This window comes from Falco peregrinus, chromosome 9 (assembly GCF_023634155.1).
Source record: "Falco peregrinus isolate bFalPer1 chromosome 9, bFalPer1.pri, whole genome shotgun sequence".
Taxonomy (NCBI): domain Eukaryota; kingdom Metazoa; phylum Chordata; class Aves; order Falconiformes; family Falconidae; genus Falco; species Falco peregrinus.
In genome coordinates, this window is record NC_073729.1 from 35,099,900 (window position 1) to 35,120,302 (window position 20,403).

The following is a 20,403-nucleotide window of genomic DNA, read 5'->3' on the forward strand; positions in this document are numbered from 1 at the left end:
GTATATTGATTGGGACTGTCTCAGTAGTTCACTGAATGTTTGGATCATTTACATGTCATTTTGCATAATTAATGCCTTTTGAGGAAGCGCTTGTATTTTGCAAGCACTTTCCAATAATTTCCTATTTTTCTACTTTTTTATTGAAACTGTAATTCTTTTTATATATGGAAAAAAAACTTGTACTAAGAAAAAGTGGTTTGGGTCCTTCTTTCTGGCTCTAGTATTTATTTTCTTGTAGTAAAGCTTATTGTGGGTTCTCCGGGTGCATACATAGTCCTTAATTGCACTGTGGGAAAGATTGTTACTTTGGTTTGTGAACTGTGGAAAATAAAATACAGCTATAAATGCAGGAGCTGCTGAAAATACGCTAGTCTGTCACCCCGAGGCAGCCTCCTTTGGTCTCTCTGCCAAAGTGAACCAAGCAGAGGTGGGTTTGTTACTGTAGAAGGAAAACATTTCTTCCAAGGGAGTGGAAGAATTGAAATTAAGCAATAATGGCATTGTTGCAGAAAGCTGCCTCATGTAAGACTGGAAATACATAATTTTGAAAAGAAGGGACAGCATTTGGACGAAAAAGACTTTAAGCTTTAATGGATCATTATTAAGAAAATGTGATACTGTGCAGAAACTCAGGAATAGTTTTACTTACAGTTATTTGATATCTAGCCCATTCCCAGCGATAGTGAGCCAGGTGTTGCACAAGAATGGAAATCCAAGTGAATTTCATTGACCATGAAATGTTGAAGCTCAATACACAGCAAAACCAAGGATATGAGTGGTGAGAAGAGATTTGTCGATACCATTAACACCACGTGTCTTATTTGCAAGGACATTTTTTATATCAACACTGATATTGCACTTTAAATACGTTTTTTGGATATCAGTCTGACATTCACAACTGTTAAAACAAATTCTTCCTCCACTCAAGGCTTCTATGCAGCCTTTATGACGCCTATGCTCTGTCCTGCTCTGCCATGTTTTTTAACACCAAATCTGCTTTTTGCAAAAGATCTGATTTACTTTCTTCCCACAAAAAATGTTTTCATTTTAATGTTGCTTCATGTTTCGCCTGTCAGCTTGGCACAGGTTTTTCTAACGGAGTTGCCCCAAAGTGCCTGTGAAGTTACTGACCAGTTGAGATGTGCTAAAATCATGCTAGCAGAAATGGTTGTATCTCTTCTTGCACTGCAGACGTTCTTTTTTCACAGCAGCATGTTTGAAATTTTTCATTTCTTCCTCTTTCATTTATTTTTATTTAAGGATGTGGTTGTGTTTGTCACACAGAGTACTTTGTATGTTCCAGCTACAGGTTTACACAATAAGCTTAATCTTTCCTCTGCAGTATCAATACCGAGCAGTCAACCAGCACAGACGCGGCTGAACCAAACAACCCCGTGGTCCTCTTGCTAGTTACAGATCTGGTTTGTACTGTTTTGTGGTGTTTATACTTAAAACTGTAAACACTTTCTGTTTCCAGGCCCTTTTTCTGAGTTTTGTCACCTGTTGCTGATGTTTTAACACGCTTTAGAAAAAAAGTCATCTGAGCAGCCCAAGAGTACAAGCAGCTCCCTGTTTGAGGTGCCTCTCTGACAACTGAAGAACATTTTTTGCTGAATGGATGGGTTTTTTTGCCCAGCTCTGGTGTGAAACACACATGGAGGCTCGTATCTTTCAAGGCTGTCCCCTCACCCTCTGGAAGTATTTAAACTGTTGTTTTGTAAACAGAAGTGCTTGTTTTGGTTGTGGGAATATGATACACATATAGTTTATGGCTGATTGACAGAATTTTGAAGCAGTATGAGTGGCTGAGGGCTTTCAAGAAGTGAGGCTAGCCCACCGCAAGGTTAGGCACGCAGCTACCGTGGAGTTTATATATTCATGAAATTACTGCTGTGCTTCACAAAAGTTGGTTCCAGGCAACCCTTGCTGCTTTCTTTTATTGTCTCTATTCTCACGCAACATGACTGCTCACCCCTTAATCTGTCCCTAAAAGGCGAGGAGTGTGCGTTGCTTTGTCAGCGATGCTCTGGAAGGTGGTTTTGGCCGGCAATTCTCCCTGATTTTGCGAGGGCTGTAGGCGGTGATGGGAGAGGAGGAAGAGCGAGTGCCGGTGGGAGGTGGGACGCTCTCACGGAGCCGTGCCGGGGGGGCGGCGGCTGGGGGGCTCGTCCCTCTCCCCCGGCGCGGGGGCCAGGCTGCGGCCGTGGCGGCCCTGCGCGCCCAGCTCGCGGCGGGGCAGGCCCGGTGAGGGCGCGGAGCCGCCCCGGCTGTGTTTCTCCCTGCGTGCCAGAAGAGGGATCCCCAGCCCCGGCCGCCGCCTCCCTGCCCGCGCTCCCCGTGGGCAGCGGCGGGCCCCGGCAGCCTCCACCGCCATGGCCCGGCGGCGAGGGCCGGGGCCGCGCTCCGCCGCCACTCCTCCACGGGCGCCTCCCCGGGCCCCTCTGCCAGGTAACGGGGGCGGGTGGGGCCGCGCACCCGGGAGCGGGGCCGGGCCGGCGGCTGCCGCGGGGCTCCCCGCCCGGCCATCTTGCGGCGGCGGCTCGCCCCTCCTCAGCCGGCCGCGGCGGGTGGAGCGGGGCGGTGGGCCGCCGGGGGCTCTCTCCGCGGGCGGGGAAGGCGCCGGCCGCCCGCGGAGGGGTGTTGCCGGCAGCTGCGGCCTCGGCCCGGGCCCCGCGCCCGCGGAGCCGAGCCGCAGGCCGGGCAGGGCGCAGCCGAGCCTGCACATGGAGCGCCACGCGTACCTTTATTGCGTTACTACAAAAATACGGTGCTGGGGGAAGGGGCGGCCATCGCCAGCCTGGGCTGCCCCGCAGCAGTTGGCAGGGTCAGGGTGGGAGGCTGAGCCTTTCGGCGGGTGATGCCAGCGGCCCCGGGCAGGGCAGGGGGGCCCAGCAGCGGTGCCGCAGCATGGCTGGCAGCCCCGCCGCGCTGAGCCAGGCCTCACGGAGCCTGGTGCAGACACCCAGGGGTGGGCTCAGGGTCACCCGGCTGGGTGTCCAGGGTGGCAGGCCTGTGCAGCAGCGCAGGGTGCTGCTTCAAGGCACCAGGCCAAGCCAGAGGAGCTACTACAGAGGTCTCCAGGGCTGGCATGTCCTGTAACCGTAACTCCTCGGTGCTTGCATCAAGGGACAGGCTGGTATCCAGCGGGGCTTTTATTGCTGAGATCTCCCATCCGGGTGCTGGTATCTTCCCAAGGGTTGAGAGGTCACCAGCAAGGTCGGTGCTCTTGGAGAGCAGGCTCTCCAGCTCTTTGGGGTGCTCCTTCTTGCATGGTGTGGAGGTGTTACGGGACACCATATCCATCAGGCAGCCGGCTCTGCTGGGGTGCTCACAGGGCAAACCAGACAGGTCAAAGGCAGCCAGGTCACGGTGGTTCTTGCAGAAGCAGACAAGACTGGGGTCAGAGATGCCCTGGGTCAGGTTGTGCAGGTTGGTCTTCACACAGCTATTCGGAGATTCTGACTGCTTGACGGCACACAGAGAGCTGCTTTTTGTTGCATTCTCCAAGTCCATGAGAAGCTCCCAGGTGTCTGAGTCCACATAGTAAGCGTGGACAGGAGAAGAATGGGAATGGCTGGAGGCCCCAGCCATAAATCCCTTTTCTAGGATATCCTTTATGATTGGGATGCTGGTACTGTCCCTCTTGGTAGACATGGTGCAGAATTCCACCACTGTCAGGCCTATGGAAACCAGAACACCCCTGTCAGAATAAACATGTTTCTGTTTATTACTGTTCACTAGCAAATTGTGCACCTAAAGTAGCAAGACTGCTCTCTGCAAAATCCTGGCTTAGTCTTACTTGGGAGAATGAAGAGCTGAGCAGGATCTAGGACAAGTAGGTGAGCATCCAGCCTGTCATTATCTTCTAGAGCACCACTGTACCACAGGCAGTTCATTGCTTGGAGGTCATCATGGAGTCTCTCTATAGCTGTATTTATTCAGCCTCAGCCTGTATACCACTACTCTTAACTTTGTATGGGGTATAGAGAGTCTTAGTAAACCTTTCCAGCAGTTAGTGGTACTAAGATAGTGCTTGTTTTCCCTAGAGATGAGACACTTTATCTTCATTCCTCAAGTCAGAGGACTATTAACCCCAGTTAGAGTTGAGTTCCTTTGAGGATAAACCTGATCTGGTTAGGATAGGAGAGACTGAGAAACAGCTCTCATCTTATGTTTAGTTCCACATGTGGTAACCTCCACCTGCAGACCTGTGGTGTCCTGCAGCCCTCACAGGGCGCCAGAGAAGGTCCCTGGGGACAGGCCCCCCAGCAGGTTGCATATGACACACCGTTGGCCTTCTCCTCCATGGGCAGGAGCTTCCTTCGTGCTCCCCTTCTAGCTGGGAGGGAAGCTCTCACCACTAGCTCAGTCAGCAGCTGCCTTCCAGCCACCCCCACAGGGAAAGGAGAACTGCTGTGACCTAAAACCATTTTTAGAGCAAATACATTACAAGTAGAGAAAAAAAAAAACTCCTGAAGTTACTGCAATAGAGGACTATATGGTCAGTTTAAAACAAAAGTCTTCTTTAAGAGACTAAATTACCTTTTCCTTAAACACAATTTAAGCATATTGGTATGTGAGAAATATGAAGTACATGTTAAGAGAATAGACTAAGAAACATTCTTTACCTTTAGCTTCTATAGAAACTCTCTTTAAAAGTCCCACTGTTTTTTTTTTTGCCAGTGATGCTTGTAGCAGTTTTATAGTTCTGGTAATTCATTAACAAGCTAATTTCCTATTTAAGCTAGTTTGGGAGAGGGAGGGGCTTTTGTTTGCTTCTTTTTAAGCACGAGGCAGTGATTGTGGGCTGTGGCTAGCTGCTGAAGGCCAGGGGGGGTTCTGTGGGGGCTTGGCTGTTAGGACCCTGTCAGCAGGTAGCCTGGAGAGCAGAGGGGTCTTTGCAGGGGCTGTGCTCCCCTAATGCAGGAGGAAGGGGACACGTGGAGCCTTCCTGCCTGGAGCCCCTCAGGTGGGGTCCCCACAAGGTAGCATCTTGCTTAAGTTTTTGTCTTGCCTGCTCTAAAACAGGCCAGGAACATCTGTGGGCATAGGTGGAACACAGATGTGTGGGCACCAGCAGGTGCGCGTGCTTTGTGTGCACAGGCAGCATGCACCGTGAAAACAGCAGCACTGCAGGATGGTGTGTGCAGAGTCCCAGTGTGTCTGGGACTGGCTGTCACCGGGGTAGATGCTCCTGCTGCTTTTTCGGTCCCGCTTTCCGTGCGCGTTGTGACAGTGCTGCTGCCCGGACGCAGGGAAGAGCTGAGCTTTTCCATGGCAGCCACCTCTGGTGGGAAGCGTGGGAGCTGCGCGCAGCCCCGGGACCCCGGAGTGCACCCCTGGCGTGAGGTGCTGCTAAAGCAACGCGGGGAAGGTGCTTCATTTTAATTTGCTTTTTTTTTGCCCATTTGGATGGGAGGCAGCTGCTGGGGGTCCTGTGGCTTGTGACCATTGCTGTGCCTTGCAGGAGCAAGCCCGCTTTCTAGAGCTAAGCCAAGCTGTGCCCCCCAGACCCGCCCGGAGCCACGTTCCCGGGGGGCTGCAGCGTGAGGGGCACCCGGGGTGGGACCCTCCTGCCCTGCGCCCTGGGCTGCCCGCTGCGGCTCACTTTGGGGGTCTCGGTGTGGAGGGGGGGGGCGATGGGAGCTTGGGGCAAAGGTGGGGTTCGGTGGGGCGGAGGGGGGGCTCGGGGCGGAGGAGGGGCTCGGTGTGGGGGGAGGGGGTGGGGGCCGGGGCCGCCCCCGGGGACGGGGCGGGCGGGCGCCCTCCCGCGCGCGCCTCTTTGTGCAGGCGGGAGGCGGCAGCGCGCATGCGCGGCCCGGCCCCGCGCGGGAGGGGGGCGCCGTTGGCGCGAGATAGGAAAGTGCCGCCGCCGCCGCTGCCGCCCGGGCCGGGCCCGCCATGACGCGCCGCAGCCGCGGGTGAGTGCGGCCCCCCCCGCCGGGGCTGCGTGTGCCGGCCCCGCGCCTTCCCGGCGGGCTGCTGGGGGGGGGTTGGCGGCTCCGGGCTCCGCTTCGCCCCTCGCCACCCCCCGGATGGCCCGTTCCCGCTCTCCGGCTGCGCTGCGGGCAGGGCCGCGGCCCCGGGCTGCGCGGGCCCCGCGCCGAGGGCTCCTCTTGCTCCCACCCGGGAGCCGGGCGAGGGGCTGGCTCTGCCTGCTCGGGGCAGGGGGGTGACAGGGCGGGCCGGGGGGGTGATGGCAGAGCCCTTCGGCTGCTCCTCGCATCCCTTTTTTGTGCTCCAGCAATCCGGGAGGCTGGTGCGCTGTAAGGAGGGGAAATGGTTCCAGTCCGTAGGTGCAAAGTGCTCCCAGAGGGGCAGAAGGGAGCAGCAGTCGAGACGCTCCTTCCCCTCCTCTGGGTAACGTCAAAATTGCTGGCACGGGCCATGAGCCCGAAGCTGAGGGACCACTCAGACCTGGGGACCAGTCAGACCTGGGGTGGCTGAGTTAACGTCTGTGAGGTGTTGGGGCTTGGTGCTGGAAGAGAGGAGATCTGGAGCTCTGCTCTGCATGCTTGAAGTTGCTCCCTTTGCTGTGTTTTTGTCAGAGGTGGAAATTATAATCTTAATTTACTCATTTCTAGTGAGGACCAGGATGAGCTGCATTACCAGGATACCGACCTGGATGTGCCGGAGCAGCGGGATGGCAGGTGCAAAGTCAAGTGGACGCAAGAAGAGGTGAGTGAGAGCCCAGCACTGGCTGAGAGCAGATGCTTTGGTGTAGGCATCTGGCACGGCACCAGGGGCTTGGGTACCTTTACCTCAGTCCTCACCTGCTGGCCACGACACCACCTCCTGCTGCCTTGCTATGGAGAAGACCATGTGTCTGGTTTTCCTGATGTGAGCTGGGGCCTTGATGAGGCTGGGAGGTTCAGGGGATTTTGAAGTAGAGCATGGACAGCGACAGCTCCAGCCACTTTAGTTTAAGGATGTGAGCCCTGAGCGAGGCATCTGCTGCCTGCAGTGCTCTTGTGAGCAAAGAGGGGTTCCAGAGGATGGGTGAGGCCTCTAGCTAGCTGAATTGTGCAGTGGAAACATCCTTCCTTTTCTTTATCAAAAGCAGGGAGCTAGGCTGTTGGGATTGTAGCTTGATCATCCTGGTGGAGAGCCTAAAGTTAGTTGGGGTATTCTCTTCTGTCCTCCCAGTTCCTCAGTCATCTTTGTTCTGTGTGAAAACTACAAGATGTCCTGTCTCCCTTGGGATCTGAACACCAAGTAAGGTTGTCTTTGTGCAAGGATGAAAGCCTTGGGCTCATGTTGGGCAGGGAACTGCTTCATGCCTCTGTTTGCCCAGCCAGAGCACGCAGGCAGGGACACCTATAGCAAGCTTTTTGTGAGCTGTAAGAGTAGGCACACCTGGGCTATAGCAGGGTTCAAGAAAGCTGCTGTAGAGCCCTGTAGCACTGAAACACAGCAGACCACCAGGCCAGTGCTGATGCACTTAAACCAGTCACCTCTCTTGGCTGGGCAGAATCAGTGGCTGAGCTGGGAGATGGACTGTCTGGTCGAGGTGTACTGGGGCTGCATAAGCAGGTAGCCTTGGCCACAGGGTTTGAACCAGACTATACTAGAACAGAGCTGAGCTCTTGTTTTGTACTCTCTGTATGAGCTTGTCCTATTACAGAGCCCAGAACCAGATGTTCTGTTCCAGTGGAGCTCCAGGTACTGGAGCACTGCTGAAGGGCTGTGTGAGCTACTTTCCTCCCCTGAACACAGAATGCCCAAAAAATCTTCTTGATAGTTCAAAGTATCTAGCTTGTTCTCTTGATGCTGTCAACCCAGGGGTGCCTGTGCTGTGTGTTGCCTCAGTGTATGTGAAAGTGGATGTCTTTGTTCTTTGCAGGATGAGCAGCTGAAGATGTTAGTAAGGCATTACGGGCAGAATGACTGGAAGTTCCTGGCCAGTCACTTTCCTGTAAGTGACCCCTTGCCCACTTGGGAATCATAGTGTTTGCATGTTGCTTCTTGTGCTCATTGCGCTGGTTCTCTGTGTTTGTGCAGCACCTTGCACAGTGGGAATCTGTTCTGTGACTGCAGCTTCAGGCTGTAAAATGGTGCTCCTTCAGGGCAGGGAGACATCCTTCTTGTATAGAGGACTTTCAAGGGTGAGTCTGTTGGAGCTGGGGTGAGAAATGGAGGTTCCTGTCCTGTGCTTGGTACCCTCATCATAGTATGTGTTGTCCGTGTGCTTCTGCAGGTTTTCCGTGGGCCAGCCTTTGTGTGTGGGGACTGCCCTTGCTATAGGGGCTTTTGGAGGCTCTGGTCTAACACGTGGCTATTCTCATTCCTTCTTCCTAGAACCGCAGTGATCAGCAGTGTCAGTACCGGTGGCTGAGAGTGTTGAATCCAGACTTGGTTAAGGGCCCTTGGACCAAAGAGGAGGACCAAAAAGTAAGTTGGGGCTGAGAGTTTGAGTCTTGGACTGTGACTGTCTGTAGAGAGCATGGAAGTGTCAGACCCTTGGGTCTGTTGTCAGCTGTGGGTAATTCTTTCCAGTGGTAGACGGCCACGAGAGTGGCACTCTGACCTGTCCTGAGCAGCCTGATGCAGCCGTGGTTGTGAAGTGCAGCAGCAGGTCTAGGCCTCTTCAGCTGAACAGCTTCTCCCTTTCACACAGTACTGCTACAGAAGGCTGCCAAGGGAGAGAGCAGAAAAGGGAATTAATTCATCTGCCTGCTGGCAGATCTCTACATGACCTGGCTGTGTTTGACCTAAGAGAAAATAAACCTGTCATTTCCTGTGCCACAATAGACAGACTGAAGTGGATGTCTGAGGTCAGCTAGGTGAATCACGACTTCTGTGAGCCTCTTTCTCTGCTGATTCCAGAGTGAGCTTAGAGGAGCCAGCTCAGACACTCATCTTGACGTGCTTAAAAGCTGGAATTCGTTGCAGCTTTTATCAAGGTTTTCTGCTGCAAAAAGTCCTAGTTCTTCAGAATCTCTGTAACACTTCTGCTCCCCCATTTCTTTCTCTTTTGGTCCCATTACAGGCTGTTAACAGTTGACTTTTTGCCTTCCATCTATGTTATATCAAGCATGTCCTAAAGAAGCTTTTCATTATGCCCTTTTGCTTTCCTACAGCAGAGCAGTTGCTGCCTGCTTTCCCCTTCCCTTTGAATGACCTGATGCTGCCAGCCTACCCATCCTGGCCAGGCTGAGCTCCAGCTTTTTCTTCCTGGCACTGCATGTTGCTTTGCCCAGCAAGTGCTCCAGCTGCTTGGCCTGTGCCTCAGTTTGATGTCTTTGGTCCATTTGGGCTTGGTAGTCAAGTTTCTGCAGCAGGGACATTTGTTAAGGGCCAAGAGCACCAAGCATCACCTACGTACCCACATGTTTCAACTGGCCAGGGTAGAAATGCTCTTTGAGAACCCTTTAGCCTCCTCTCTTAAGATTTTGGAGCACTGGACATTGTGTGCAGTGGATTGTTCTTGTCCTGACTGTGGTGTGGACATAACACAGGCTCAGAACAGAAGCATTTGCCTTGAGCCTCAAACAGAAGTGACAAAGCCCTGGGTGAAAGGGAATTGGCAGAGTGGGTGGCTCTTGAGTGAATATGGCTTGTTTCTGCTGTGGTGCTCTCTCTGTGTGTCCTGGTGCTAGCAGGGCATGGAGCTGCAGCCCTGGCTTAGTCTTGGTGTGACACCCTGTTAAAGGGAGGCTGTGCCCAGTGGGCAGACCAGTGCAGAGCTAATGGGGACTGGTCTCATGTGGTTAGGTCCTCGGTAGGAGGGCGGGCAGAGAGAAGCCTTGGAGCATGTGGCACTTGGCCCTTGTTCAGAAATGGGCATGTGTTTCTCAATCTGGACCCGTCTGCCCCTGGTGCACCTGCCAGTCTCCACCCCATCTTCTGTGAGCACCCATCAGCATTCACAGGTGTCACGTGGCAAAATGTCTGTGTGGAAACAGCCTCTTTCAGAAATTCAGCTTGCTCTTGCAAGTGTTGGTACGCCTGATTGTCAGTGCTGGATCCCTCCAGCTTTTTCTCCTAATGAGCCTTTTTCTATCTGCCCTTACCTGGTCCCAAGACGGGTGAAGAGCAAAGCCTGAAGATAACTGTATTGACCTTCCCCTCCTTTATTCCATTTCCTTATTTCACTCCTGCTCTCTTCAAAGGTAATTGAACTGGTTAAAAAATACGGCACCAAACAATGGACCCTGATAGCCAAGCACCTGAAAGGGCGGTTAGGGAAGCAGTGCCGGGAACGCTGGCATAACCATCTGAACCCTGAGGTGAAGAAGTCGTCGTGGACAGAGGAGGAGGATCGCATCATTTTTGAGGCCCACAAGGTCCTGGGGAATCGTTGGGCAGAGATTGCCAAGCTGCTGCCTGGGAGGTAGGACCTCTTTGCTCACTGGTGCCTTCACTTCTGGGTGGCCCATGGAAATCCATGTGTTGTGCTCACAGGATGGGACTGGAGGCTGTGTAGGAGCTGTTAGCTGTGCTTTGGAGCTGCTGTAAATGGTCATTTCTGTTTCTTTCTGCTTTCTCTGCAGGACTGACAATGCCGTGAAGAATCACTGGAACTCCACCATCAAGCGGAAGGTGGACACAGGAGGCTTCCTTAATGAAACTAAGGAGTCCAAGTCACTGTACTTGCTTGTGGAGGTGGATGACAAGGAGAGCCAAAGTCAGACTAGAGCTGAGAGCCAGGTACTGCATCGGCACATTTGCAGCAGGTAGTTGGGTCAGTCCCCTGTTCTGCTAATGCGTATCAGAGCTGTTCATCCACCCTTCTGCTGCCTCTCACGCTGCCTTTGCCACAGCCTGGTGTCTACATAGCCAGTCTGTGCCTCCCCCCAGCCTTCTGAGGCTGACTCTTGAGAGATCTCTCCCTCCAGGAGCTAGAGGTTTAATGTGAGCTCCAGTGCGCTATCCAGGTGGGGGGCAGCAGTCTGCTTGTGGTGTTATCTTGCCAGTCCCAGCATCAGGTCTGTCTTGGAAACTGAAGGGTTTTTTTGCTCTGTTGTGCTGTTGCTGGTGGGAGGAGGAGGCTGCTCCAGACCGTGTGGGGGGGCATGGTGAAGAGGTATTGCGTTCCTTTCCTCTAAAAAAGGAAGCAGGGCAAGTACAGCCTATTATTTTTTTCATGAAGAAAGCATGTAGTTGTCAAAGGCAAGCTCTTGGAAAGTGGGGAATGCAGAATTAGTGCTACCTGCTCAGCCCTTGTTCAACTTTCTCCTGGGATATTAAGTGAAATCTCCAGTTAAGCATTCCTGTGCTTGTTATGTTGCATGGATTTCTTTCTGTTCAGATGGTGTCTGGGACAGAGCAGTGAGGGAGAACAGGGATGTGAAACAAACTGAATGGCAGGTAGGAGAGCAGGTAGAGCTGAATGTGTCCAGGGACTCTTGCTCTTTGTCTCCAGGACTTGACATTGTTCCCTGGGTTTCTACTAATGGCTGGACTTTCTTTGTTGTATGCACAAAGAATGTCCTGCCGAACTGGCCAGTTGATATCTCTGAAATAAAAGAAGAGGATGTCAGTGACGAGGAGGTTACGGGTGTACAGGAGCTACCCTCAGAGCTGCCAGCTGCTGAACTGGCAGAGCATAACGCTGAGGGTACTCCGGATGTTGCGGTGCCTGAGGATGCCTCGCTCGTTACATCACCATACAAATGGGTCGTCGAAGCTGCCAACTATTTGTACCTGACATCTGGGCCAGCCTTCAATGAAGCTCTGGACATGATTGAATCCGTAAGTAAAAAACCCTTGATCCTCCAGATAATGTAGGGAGACTGACCCCCACCCTTTTCCCTTGAGTGAACTTACTGTGTCCCCTTGCTCATCACCATGGGTATCCTGAGGAAGGCTGGGTCTGTCGCTGACTTGTGGCTTCCCACAGTCTCTTCCAGGGCTGGATTAGGCCTTTACAGCTCTGCCAGTATTACTCTGGGCTTGCAGATTCCCCGAGGTGGTTGTCCTTGTGCATAGGCTCTGCGGGTGTGGGAGGCTGTAGATGCTGGCAAACCTGATCTCACACCTTCCTTTATCAGCCACCCTGGCCCCGGCTCTCTCCTTTTTGTAACTATTGAGGCCCATGCTCATGAGCTTTCCTTTCCCTCCTGTTACAGGGTGGGATAGGATAGGACAGACCGGGAATAGGCCAGGCCCACTTGTAGTATGCAGGACAGACCCCTTCACGCTGGGATAAATACTGCTATTTGCTTTCAGTGGCGGTAGCTTCACTGGAACTAGTAATTTTGGGCCAGTCAAGTAGCACTGACATCCCCAGGGTGATGGAGGCACACCAGGGTAGGAGGCTGACTAGAATCGACAGAACCATTTGCTACCAGTAGAGGGAAATGTCTTGGCAACCCCTAGCCTGACTCAGAAGCTTATGAGCGGATTATCTGTGAATGATCCACTTTGTATGTGTATAGGAGAACAGAGAGTCTGTGCCCAAGGCTCAACGGCCCATCCACGGGTCCTTAGCGGCCTGCTTGTATGGTGCTTTGTGTATTGGTGGGGTTGAGCTGTGAAGCAGCTGATCTCTGAACTGGTCTAGTTATGTTTAATCTGCTTTCAGCAGTGTGTGGTACAGCAGAGCCCTGTGTCCGGCTGTATCGATGTGCCCAAGACTGGTTTGGTGTTGGGTGACATTTGCTTCATTCAGTCCCCAGACCTACGCCCAGCTGCTTGTTTTGTCCCTGCTGTGTGGGGTGCAGCTGTTTGTGCAGCTGTGCAGTGAGCTGAACTGGGAAACCACCCTTGCGTAAATAGAAAAATCTGCCCTATGTGCAGGCATCAGCTTTCAGCTGGTTAGGTTCCCTGTTCCGGTTCTCCACTGTGCTGGCAGCAGAGGAGAGGAGGGTTTGAGCTGTTCTTTAGCCAGGCTCCTTGCAGAAGCAGGTGCAATCACACCCCAACTTACTTCACCTCCCAGTTCATATCTGCATCTGCACCAGTTGGCTACTCAACTTTCCTTCCTGAGCTGCTTCTGATGGTTTCCCTTGTGTGCAGGACCCAGATGGGTGGTGTGATCTGACCCAGTTTGACCTGCCTGAGGAACCTTCTGCCGGCAGCAGCAGCAGCAGCAACAGCCCGGTGAGGCAAACCCCCAGCAAGGCAACACAATCCCTGCCCAACGTGACGGAGTACCGCCTGGATGGCCACACCATCTCTGACCTAAGCAAGAGCAGCAAAGGAGAGCTCATCCCCATCTCTCCGCACGCAGAGGTCAGCTTTGGCACGCCACCCTCAGTGCTGAAAAGGCAGAAGAAGAGGAAGATCTCCCTTTCCCCTGTCACAGAGAATGCCACGAGCACCAGCCTTTCCTTCCTTGACTCCTGCAACAGCATGACGCCCAAGAGCACTCCTGTCAAGACACTGCCCTTCTCTCCATCTCAGGTATGGAGCAGTGACAGAGCCCAGTCTGTGCACCTCTGCTTGGGCTTGGTTGTGAGCTAATAAGCATGTTAGTGCTCTGTCTACTTGCCTTAATGCTATGTAATCCCATGAGCTCTGCCAGCTTTGTGGTTTTCCTCCCTTGAATGAGGTGGTGCCAGTGTTCAGGGTGTGTGTCTTTGCTAACAAGGTGCAGAGCTGGGTTCTGGCCCTGCTGTTCTGCAGTGCTGCCCTTCCTGTGTCTGCCTGTGGGAGTGCTTGTAGTGTCAGGGGAGCCCAGCTATGCTATGTGATGGGGTGGGCACTTGCCCACTATGAGGAAGGAGCACCACTGTGCAGATCTACTTGCCTGTGTGCTGCAGGATTGCTGGAGAGCATAATGCTTCTGTCACCGAGGAAATGCTGACCCAGCTGTGGGTAGCAGAGTGGCAATAGTGAAAAGGGGCTTTCCCTGTTTGTTTCCAGTGAAGTTGAGCAGGCAGGCTTGGCAGCACACGCCTTCTGCGGATCTCTGAGGTGCTTGTGCTTAGGAAAATTGTCCTGAACTTGTCTTTGTTGCAAAAGGGATTTGGGATCTTTCAAGCCTTGTGACTCCTGAAGTGTTCACACACATGTGCACAAATGATCTCTAGCGTACATCATCTGGGAGCGCTGTGGTGGTCAAACCTGCTGGTGTCTCGTATATTGCTGTGGAGCTCTGTCTGTAAAACAGAGTAAAGACTGCTATGTTGCTGTGCTTTCCATCACAGTTCCACAGCTGCTCTGTTCAGACCCTGCCTACCCATGCCTTCCAGGCCTTTATTTCTGCTGTTTCTGCAGCCTGGGGTGGCCCATGGGAGTGCGCCACAGGACAGTCTGACACTCAGGTTCAGGCAGACCTCAAATGCGAGGCCAGCAAGAACTGGGAAATCAGAGCAGGACCTGAAATGTGCAGCTCTGCAGAGTGTAAAATGCTGGAAGGCCTGGAGTAAATTTGTGAAGGCAAAAGGGATGTCCTGCCTCTCGTGCTGAGCTTCGACCATTAGTGAATATAACACAGATGGGCTTTTCTTTCCTGATAGGTTTTTGGGTACAAACTTTGTTCCTTATGGGAGTAAAGTTGTCACTAGCTGTGAGGAAAAATCCTAGCAGAGATGGGACGGTTTGTTGTTTTCTCACAGTTCAGGCTGAAGACAGCTCAATACAAAATCTGCTAACTTGTATGCTGCTGTGTTACATGGACTTCCCTCACATTTGCCATTGTGAGTTTGGAATAAACCTTTGGGCTAGGATTATCTCTCCTTTACCATTTTGCTTGGCCTTATCTGGACCAGTGCAAGGAGAGACTTCTCTGTCCCACTCTGTAGCTGCCTGTAGTCATATTAGCTTATCCCTATGGGAAGTGAATAATGTTTATAGGTATGAGGCACCTTCTGGCAACTTTCACATGTGTGTCCATGTACAGGACTGCATGATTCTGTAAGTCATCCTGGTTTATACTGGGACAGATCCCTCTGGTGCTGCTTGGTATGGGAGGATTGTCTCTACCTCAGGTTTTCTCCTCATATTTAGGAAAAAGCAGTGACTTACGACACTGTGCTGAGATGCTTGAGACTGAAGTGTCTTTTCTTTCTTTGCTGTGCAGTTCTTAAACTTTTGGACCAAACAGGATACACTAGAACTGGAGAACCCGTCTCTGACCTCCACGCCTGTGTGCAGTCAGAAGGTGATTGTCACCACTCCTCTGCACAGGGACAAAACCCCTCTGCTCCAGAAGAGCTCGGCGTAAGTCTTTTCTTCCTTCTCCCCTGAGCAGTGTCCTTTTCTGCACAGGAGTCTGGTCCATTTCAGTCATACCTCCCCCAGTACCAGTACTGGCACTAGTGAGAGGCAGGGCAGGCTGGGGCTTTCCTTAAATCAGTTTCCTTCCAAAGACAGCTCCTCCATGAGCTGCAGGGAACAAGTGTCCAGGCTGACTGGGGCTGCAGCCAAGTGACCACTATTGTGCTCACCTGCTGGGTGGGCTTTGCCTTCTGTGCACATCTTTGTCTGGGAAACATTGCTGTGCTGTGAGCCCTGTGCCAGCAGGGCAGGGATTTGACTTCTTCCACAAGAGCTATTCGGATCCATCCCTTTAGCTCTGCACCCTCTGCTTTGCCTGACCCCAGTGATTACCCAAGGCGCTGTACCAGGCAGGCGAGCGGGGATGCTCTGCACAGGGAGTGTTTTGCTGGCAGACTGAAGCAGCACAGTGTAAGGGGGTGCTGGCTGTGTTAGCAAAACTGCTCTGTTGTCAGCCTAGCCCAGAGCAGCTTCTCTGTCCGGGTGGTGTGAGCTGGCTTGGCTGCTCGAAGTGCATTTGCACCCAGGACTTCTGCTGGTCCAGCTGTGACTGTCACAAGCCCAGGCTGGGCCTGAGCAGATCTGCCAGCAGAAGCATTGCAGAGCTGGCCCCTGCAGAGCTGCATGTGGCCTGCGTCAGGGTGCTGTGCTGCTTTCTGACAAGGGTGCTTGTAGCTGGCAGGGTAGAGCAGCATAGCTGGCACATGGGAAAGGTATCCCCACTAAAGGCTCCTCCGTGCCTGTTTGCCCTGCTTGCACCCCAGGAATAGTCCAGCCAGGAGGTGCTTCTGCTTGCTGCCATGTGAGACTCTGCAGGTGACTCATGCTATGAGAGGGCTTTGGAAGGACAGGGGTTACGTTGTGTGTGTTACAGCGTGTATGATCCTTGGTCTTTCCTGCTCTCTGCTTCCAGGTTTGTCACACCAGATCAGAAGTATGTGGTGGACAACACACCTCACACTCCCACGCCCTTTAAAAATGCTCTGGAAAAGTATGGACCAATTAGGCCTCTGGTAATTATTGGGCAGGTCTGCCACTTGCCTGTGGCAGAAGCATAATGAATGCAAATGGGACATGGGGTGGGTTGCAGCAGAGTTGTCAGCCAACTGTTATCTGTACCATAACAAAGTACAGTTTGATAGTGCCAGGCTGGGAATGAGGAGGATTGAAGGGGACCTTGTCGTGATGAACATGTCATGATAGGTAGCCACAGGACTTCTAGCTCCTCTGTAAACCAGAGGCTAAAAGTGCCAAAACCTGCCTTTGAATTGGGTTGTAGTGCTTGGCTACTGGTGACCTTGAGGAAAAGCAAGAAATCTACCTAGATCCTGAAGAACTGGGTCTCTTAATGTGCGTGTTGTGGGAATGGTGGCTTCCAGTATCCCAGGCCTTCTGTGCATACCGGTCTCTTGGTGGCACATTTGGGGTTCAGCTGGTAAGATTCTCTTAGGCCTGGAGATCCTGTAAATTGTCAGGCTAGCAGAAATCTTGTCTTATCTTTTGCAGCTGGGAGGTAAATAAGTTGTCTTTGTGTGTGGGCTGCCCTGATGCCATTATCCCTTAAGAGAGAATCTCATGAGCCTGCACAGCATACAGATTCTGACTGTCTTGTGCTCTCTCTACCTTTTCACACCAGCCCCAGACTCCTCACCTGGAAGAAGACCTGAAAGAGGTACTTCGAAGTGAAGCTGGCATCGAACTTATCATAGAGGATGATGTGAAACCTGAGAAACAGAAGAGGAAACAAGGGGTGAGCTATTTTTGCATCTAGTACCTGCTGCTGAGCTACCCTGTGCTGTTAAGGGGTGTTCTGGTTTTGATCACCCTACTGTTGATGCAAAAAAGTTTTTTGGCCTATGGCTGCTGTCTTTTAATCAGCAAGAGGTGCTTGAGGTTAAGGCCTGCTTAAAATACTGCCAGCTGTGTCCTGGCTCATGCTGAATGCAGGACATGCTAGGAGGTGCTGTGTCCCTAACCTACAGGAGAGACCCATGGCACACTTGGAGCATCTATGGCAAGTTGGGCTCCCAGAAGCCTGTGGGCTGGCATGTAAAGTCTGTTGGCTCAGTTCTGTGGTGGCCTTCCTTTCCTACTGAAGGGGGCTTCCTCTTCTAAACTGGTGGCTCTTGGAGCCAGGAGGAGAGCACTAGAAGCTGCTGTGCCTTGTGGTGGGGAAGGCTGTAGCATGCCTTCTTCCTGAGGTGCTGGTGCAATACAGACCTGGGGTGATGTGGTTTGGTGTGCACCCTGGGGTCTTTAAGATGGCACTTCACTGGCTTGATTCATGATGATACTTGTTTTTCTCTGTCCCCCAGTTGCGCAGAAGTCCAATCAAGAAGGTCCGGAAGTCTCTGGCACTGGATATTGTGGATGAAGATACGACACAGAATATGCCTGCCTTCCCCAAGACTGTCTGTTTCAAAAGAGCCCAGGTGAGGGGTACTGTGTGCGGAGCAGGGGTAGAGCTGCCTTCTGCTCTGAAGAAACCCTGTGCAAGCAGCGGTGGGAGCTTTGCCACCTGCAGCTGCCTTTGAACAGGACATGTGAATGTGGTTGAAGGGCTGGATTTGTAGCTGGCCTTTTGGTCAGGCCAAGTATCAGTACTGTTAGGGCAAAACAGCTTGTTTCCTTATGCTTTTCTTTTCCCACTTTACAGCCTGTGAATTTCCTGTCAAGATCCTTGAATCTTTCCTCCTCCAGCAGGAAGAACGACAGCGGTTTACTCAACAGAGCCTTTGTGCAAGTGCAGCCAGAGAAAATGTCCTACAGGAAAATGCCAAGCCATTTCAGACCACCAGCACCAGTAAGTCCTGCAGCCACTGCTCTCCCATTTAGGAGGTTAGCTGGTAGTGCAGTCCTTGTCCCTCCTTGGGAGGAGGAGTGAGGGGATGAAGCTGTGTGCGCTCCTGCATAGGCATACATACACTGTCAGGGCTGTCTTTGTACAAAGGTTTGGAGATGCTGATCCAGCAGTGTCACACTGCAGCTTCTTTCTGTCTCTTGGAAAACCTCCCTTTCTGCTGGGCTGTAATGCTCTCTTTAAAATCTTCGCATTTCAAAAAAATGGTATATTTACAGGCAGAGTGTGTTAGTAGAGGAGGTACCCTTGCTTTGTTAGGCAGTGTGGCCTAGAGGGGGGGATTTGGACCATGATTTTGCAGGCATTTGCTTGGGCTGAGTCATGGGAGCTCTCGTAGCTTGAATGAGGATGGAAATAAATGCTTTCCTCAGTGGGGGGTGAAACTGCAGCTGTGGGGGTAGCTACTCTTCCCAGGAAGAGCCCAGATGCAGCGTTGTCTTCGCTGAGCAGCCTTGGCTCAGTCTTCATGAAACATTGCAGCAAGGGGGGTTGCATCTGTCCCTGGATTAGAGTTGTCTGTTGTGAAAGCTCTTTCTTCTGACAAATAAGTACTCCTTAGCCAGAGTAATTCCTTCCCCTTCTCAAAATAAACCCTACTTAAGCACTTCCATTTCTCCTCTTGTCCTAGACAGGGTCGTATTGCTCTGAGAGCTAATAGATCCATATAAATAAAGCTTTAGGAGTGAGTTGAAGGTGACAGTAAGACAGCTTGTGTGGTGACAGAGTACAGGTGCGCAATGAAATCCCATTGCCCAAAGACAGCAGAGCTGTCTGTGGTGTTGCTGGGCTCTTGGGATTTATTGTGCTGGACTGCTGTTTCTAGCAGTGACAGTTATTTATTAAGGAGCTCACCTAGCTGTGGGCTGAACCTAAATCAGCCCCAAAGCCGTGCTGTGGCTGCGTGGGACGTTGTTACTGTAAGCAAAAGCTGAAGCTCGAGCTGTGGTTCTTTACAGTGCGTGTAAGTGGGTATTTCCCGCTCAAGACACTACGTATCTCTTGGCTGCATTTCAGAGGATTCACAGGGGTTTTCCTTAAGTGCAAAAACACCTTGTGGGTGCTCTTTCTGTGCATGGTGACTGAACCACACCTGACTTTCAGCTCTTCCTGTGTGCTGTGGGGCCCTGCTGAAACTGAAGGCACCAGGTTGCTGTTAAGAATGGTCTTTGGCCAGTCTAGACGTGGGGTGGAGCAGCTCAGGAATTAAACTGGATGGGAATAAACTCCAGAGCTATTCCTGAATCTCTTTCATCCCTCTAGAGCACAAGGAGCCTTAGTGGATTTGTGCTTTGGGGTTTTTGCCTCAAGCCAAGTAAGGGAAAGCCCTGGGAGGGCATGTGGGTCATCCTGAAATGGGGCACTCACCTGGGATACTGCTGAGTGTAATCCCTCTTTGCTAGAAAAGATTCTCAGCTGTGATGAGTAACTGGTGGTGTGCAAGTTCCTCCTGATTGCAAGATGGGTGCTCCAAAGTCTGAAATTTTATTTCCCTTGGGTCGCAGATAGTTGTTAGTTTTATTTATTTTTGCAGTCTTTTAAAATTGCATGTTGACATTGTGTTTGTCCTCCAGTTAACTGTGTTGTGTGTGTACTTTCTTTTCCCTCTGTAGATGACCAGGGCTTGGAAAGTGGTAGCCTGTGGTGGAACCCGAGACCAACTCTTCATGCAGGAGAAAGCTCGACAGTTTTTGGGCCTGTTGAAACAGAGTCACACATCAAGGACCTTAATCTTATCATGAAGGATTGTTCTGCTTGTTTATTTTATTTTTTTAATTTTTTTATAAGTGCAGGGGAGGGAGAACCACAGGAAAAAATATCCTCTGCCAGGCCTTAGTGTGTGGAAGTGGATTTTTTTTCCCTTTTCTTCCCAGGTAGATCTATATTGTAATAAATTGGGCTAACTGCTGGCTAATGTGTGGAATGCAAGCTTTGGGATCATTATGGAAAGGCAAATGAGGGAGGGGCGGAGAGTTAACAGCAAGACCTCTCTCTGAAAGACCTGAGTTCTGCAAAAGTAGAAGCGTGTAGCCGTGTTCCACCTCAGAGCAGCATGTGCAGCATGCAGTGGAGACTGGCTTTGCAGCCTGCCTGGATTTCATGTTGGCTGCTCTGGTACCTCAGGAATGGCTTTTGTGAAAGTTCCTGCATGTCTTGTGTCTCCAGGTTTTCCCTGGGGGGTGGAGTGGCCCCCCTTCACTCTAGGAGGAGGGATGGTGTTGCACACTCATGGGAAATGTGCTTTGGGGGGTGACCTGTGTCAGCGCTGGCCCCTTGCTCCCTGTGGGGCTGTTCTATACTGCTGTGCCGCAGAAGGGGAGCAGCAGGTGCTCTCCCCAGGACTGTGCTCCCTTTTCAAATAAACAATGGTGCTAACATCA

At 52.0% G+C, this 20,403-nt stretch overlaps 2 protein-coding genes across 4 annotated transcripts; one reads left to right on the forward strand and one right to left on the reverse strand.

Annotated features, from left to right (window-relative positions):
* The first annotated feature begins 126 nt into the window (after window positions 1-126).
* MYBL2 (MYB proto-oncogene like 2) lies at window positions 127-20,403 on the forward strand. 3 transcript variants are annotated; one of them, XM_055814041.1, is made up of 15 exons: window positions 127-778; window positions 1,343-1,421; window positions 6,585-6,678; window positions 7,844-7,915; window positions 8,299-8,391; window positions 10,113-10,333; window positions 10,494-10,650; window positions 11,428-11,694; window positions 12,961-13,347; window positions 14,969-15,108; window positions 16,079-16,178; window positions 16,802-16,915; window positions 17,481-17,597; window positions 17,822-17,968; window positions 19,636-20,403. In XM_055814041.1, the coding sequence occupies exons 4-15, from the start codon at window positions 7,859-7,861 to the stop codon at window positions 19,762-19,764; spliced, it is 1,929 nt and encodes a 642-aa protein (XP_055670016.1). In that variant the 5' UTR covers window positions 127-778; window positions 1,343-1,421; window positions 6,585-6,678; window positions 7,844-7,858; the 3' UTR covers window positions 19,765-20,403. The 3 variants fall into 3 exon arrangements, with proteins under 3 accessions (XP_055670016.1, XP_055670017.1, XP_055670015.1); XM_055814042.1 differs by lacking the exons at window positions 127-778; window positions 1,343-1,421 and adding an exon at window positions 2,289-2,448; XM_055814040.1 differs by lacking the exons at window positions 127-778; window positions 1,343-1,421 and adding an exon at window positions 5,791-5,921.
* LOC129785141 (uncharacterized) lies at window positions 2,857-5,587 on the reverse strand. Its single transcript, XM_055814044.1, has one exon. It carries the CDS (start codon window positions 3,652-3,654, stop codon window positions 2,941-2,943), a length of 714 nt encoding a protein of 237 aa, XP_055670019.1. The 5' UTR covers window positions 3,655-5,587; the 3' UTR covers window positions 2,857-2,940.

Coding starts and splice junctions, on each gene's coding strand:
- LOC129785141 (XM_055814044.1), bottom strand. CDS start 3,654: ATGTCTACCAAGAGGGACAGTACCAGCATCCCAATCATAAAGGATATC.
- MYBL2 (XM_055814040.1), top strand. CDS start 5,902: ATGACGCGCCGCAGCCGCGG. Junction 7,916..8,298: donor TCCTGGCCAGTCACTTTCCT/GTAAGTGACCCC, acceptor CCTTCTTCCTAG/AACCGCAGTGATCAGCAGTG. Junction 15,109..16,078: donor CTGCTCCAGAAGAGCTCGGC/GTAAGTCTTTTC, acceptor CTCTGCTTCCAG/GTTTGTCACACCAGATCAGA.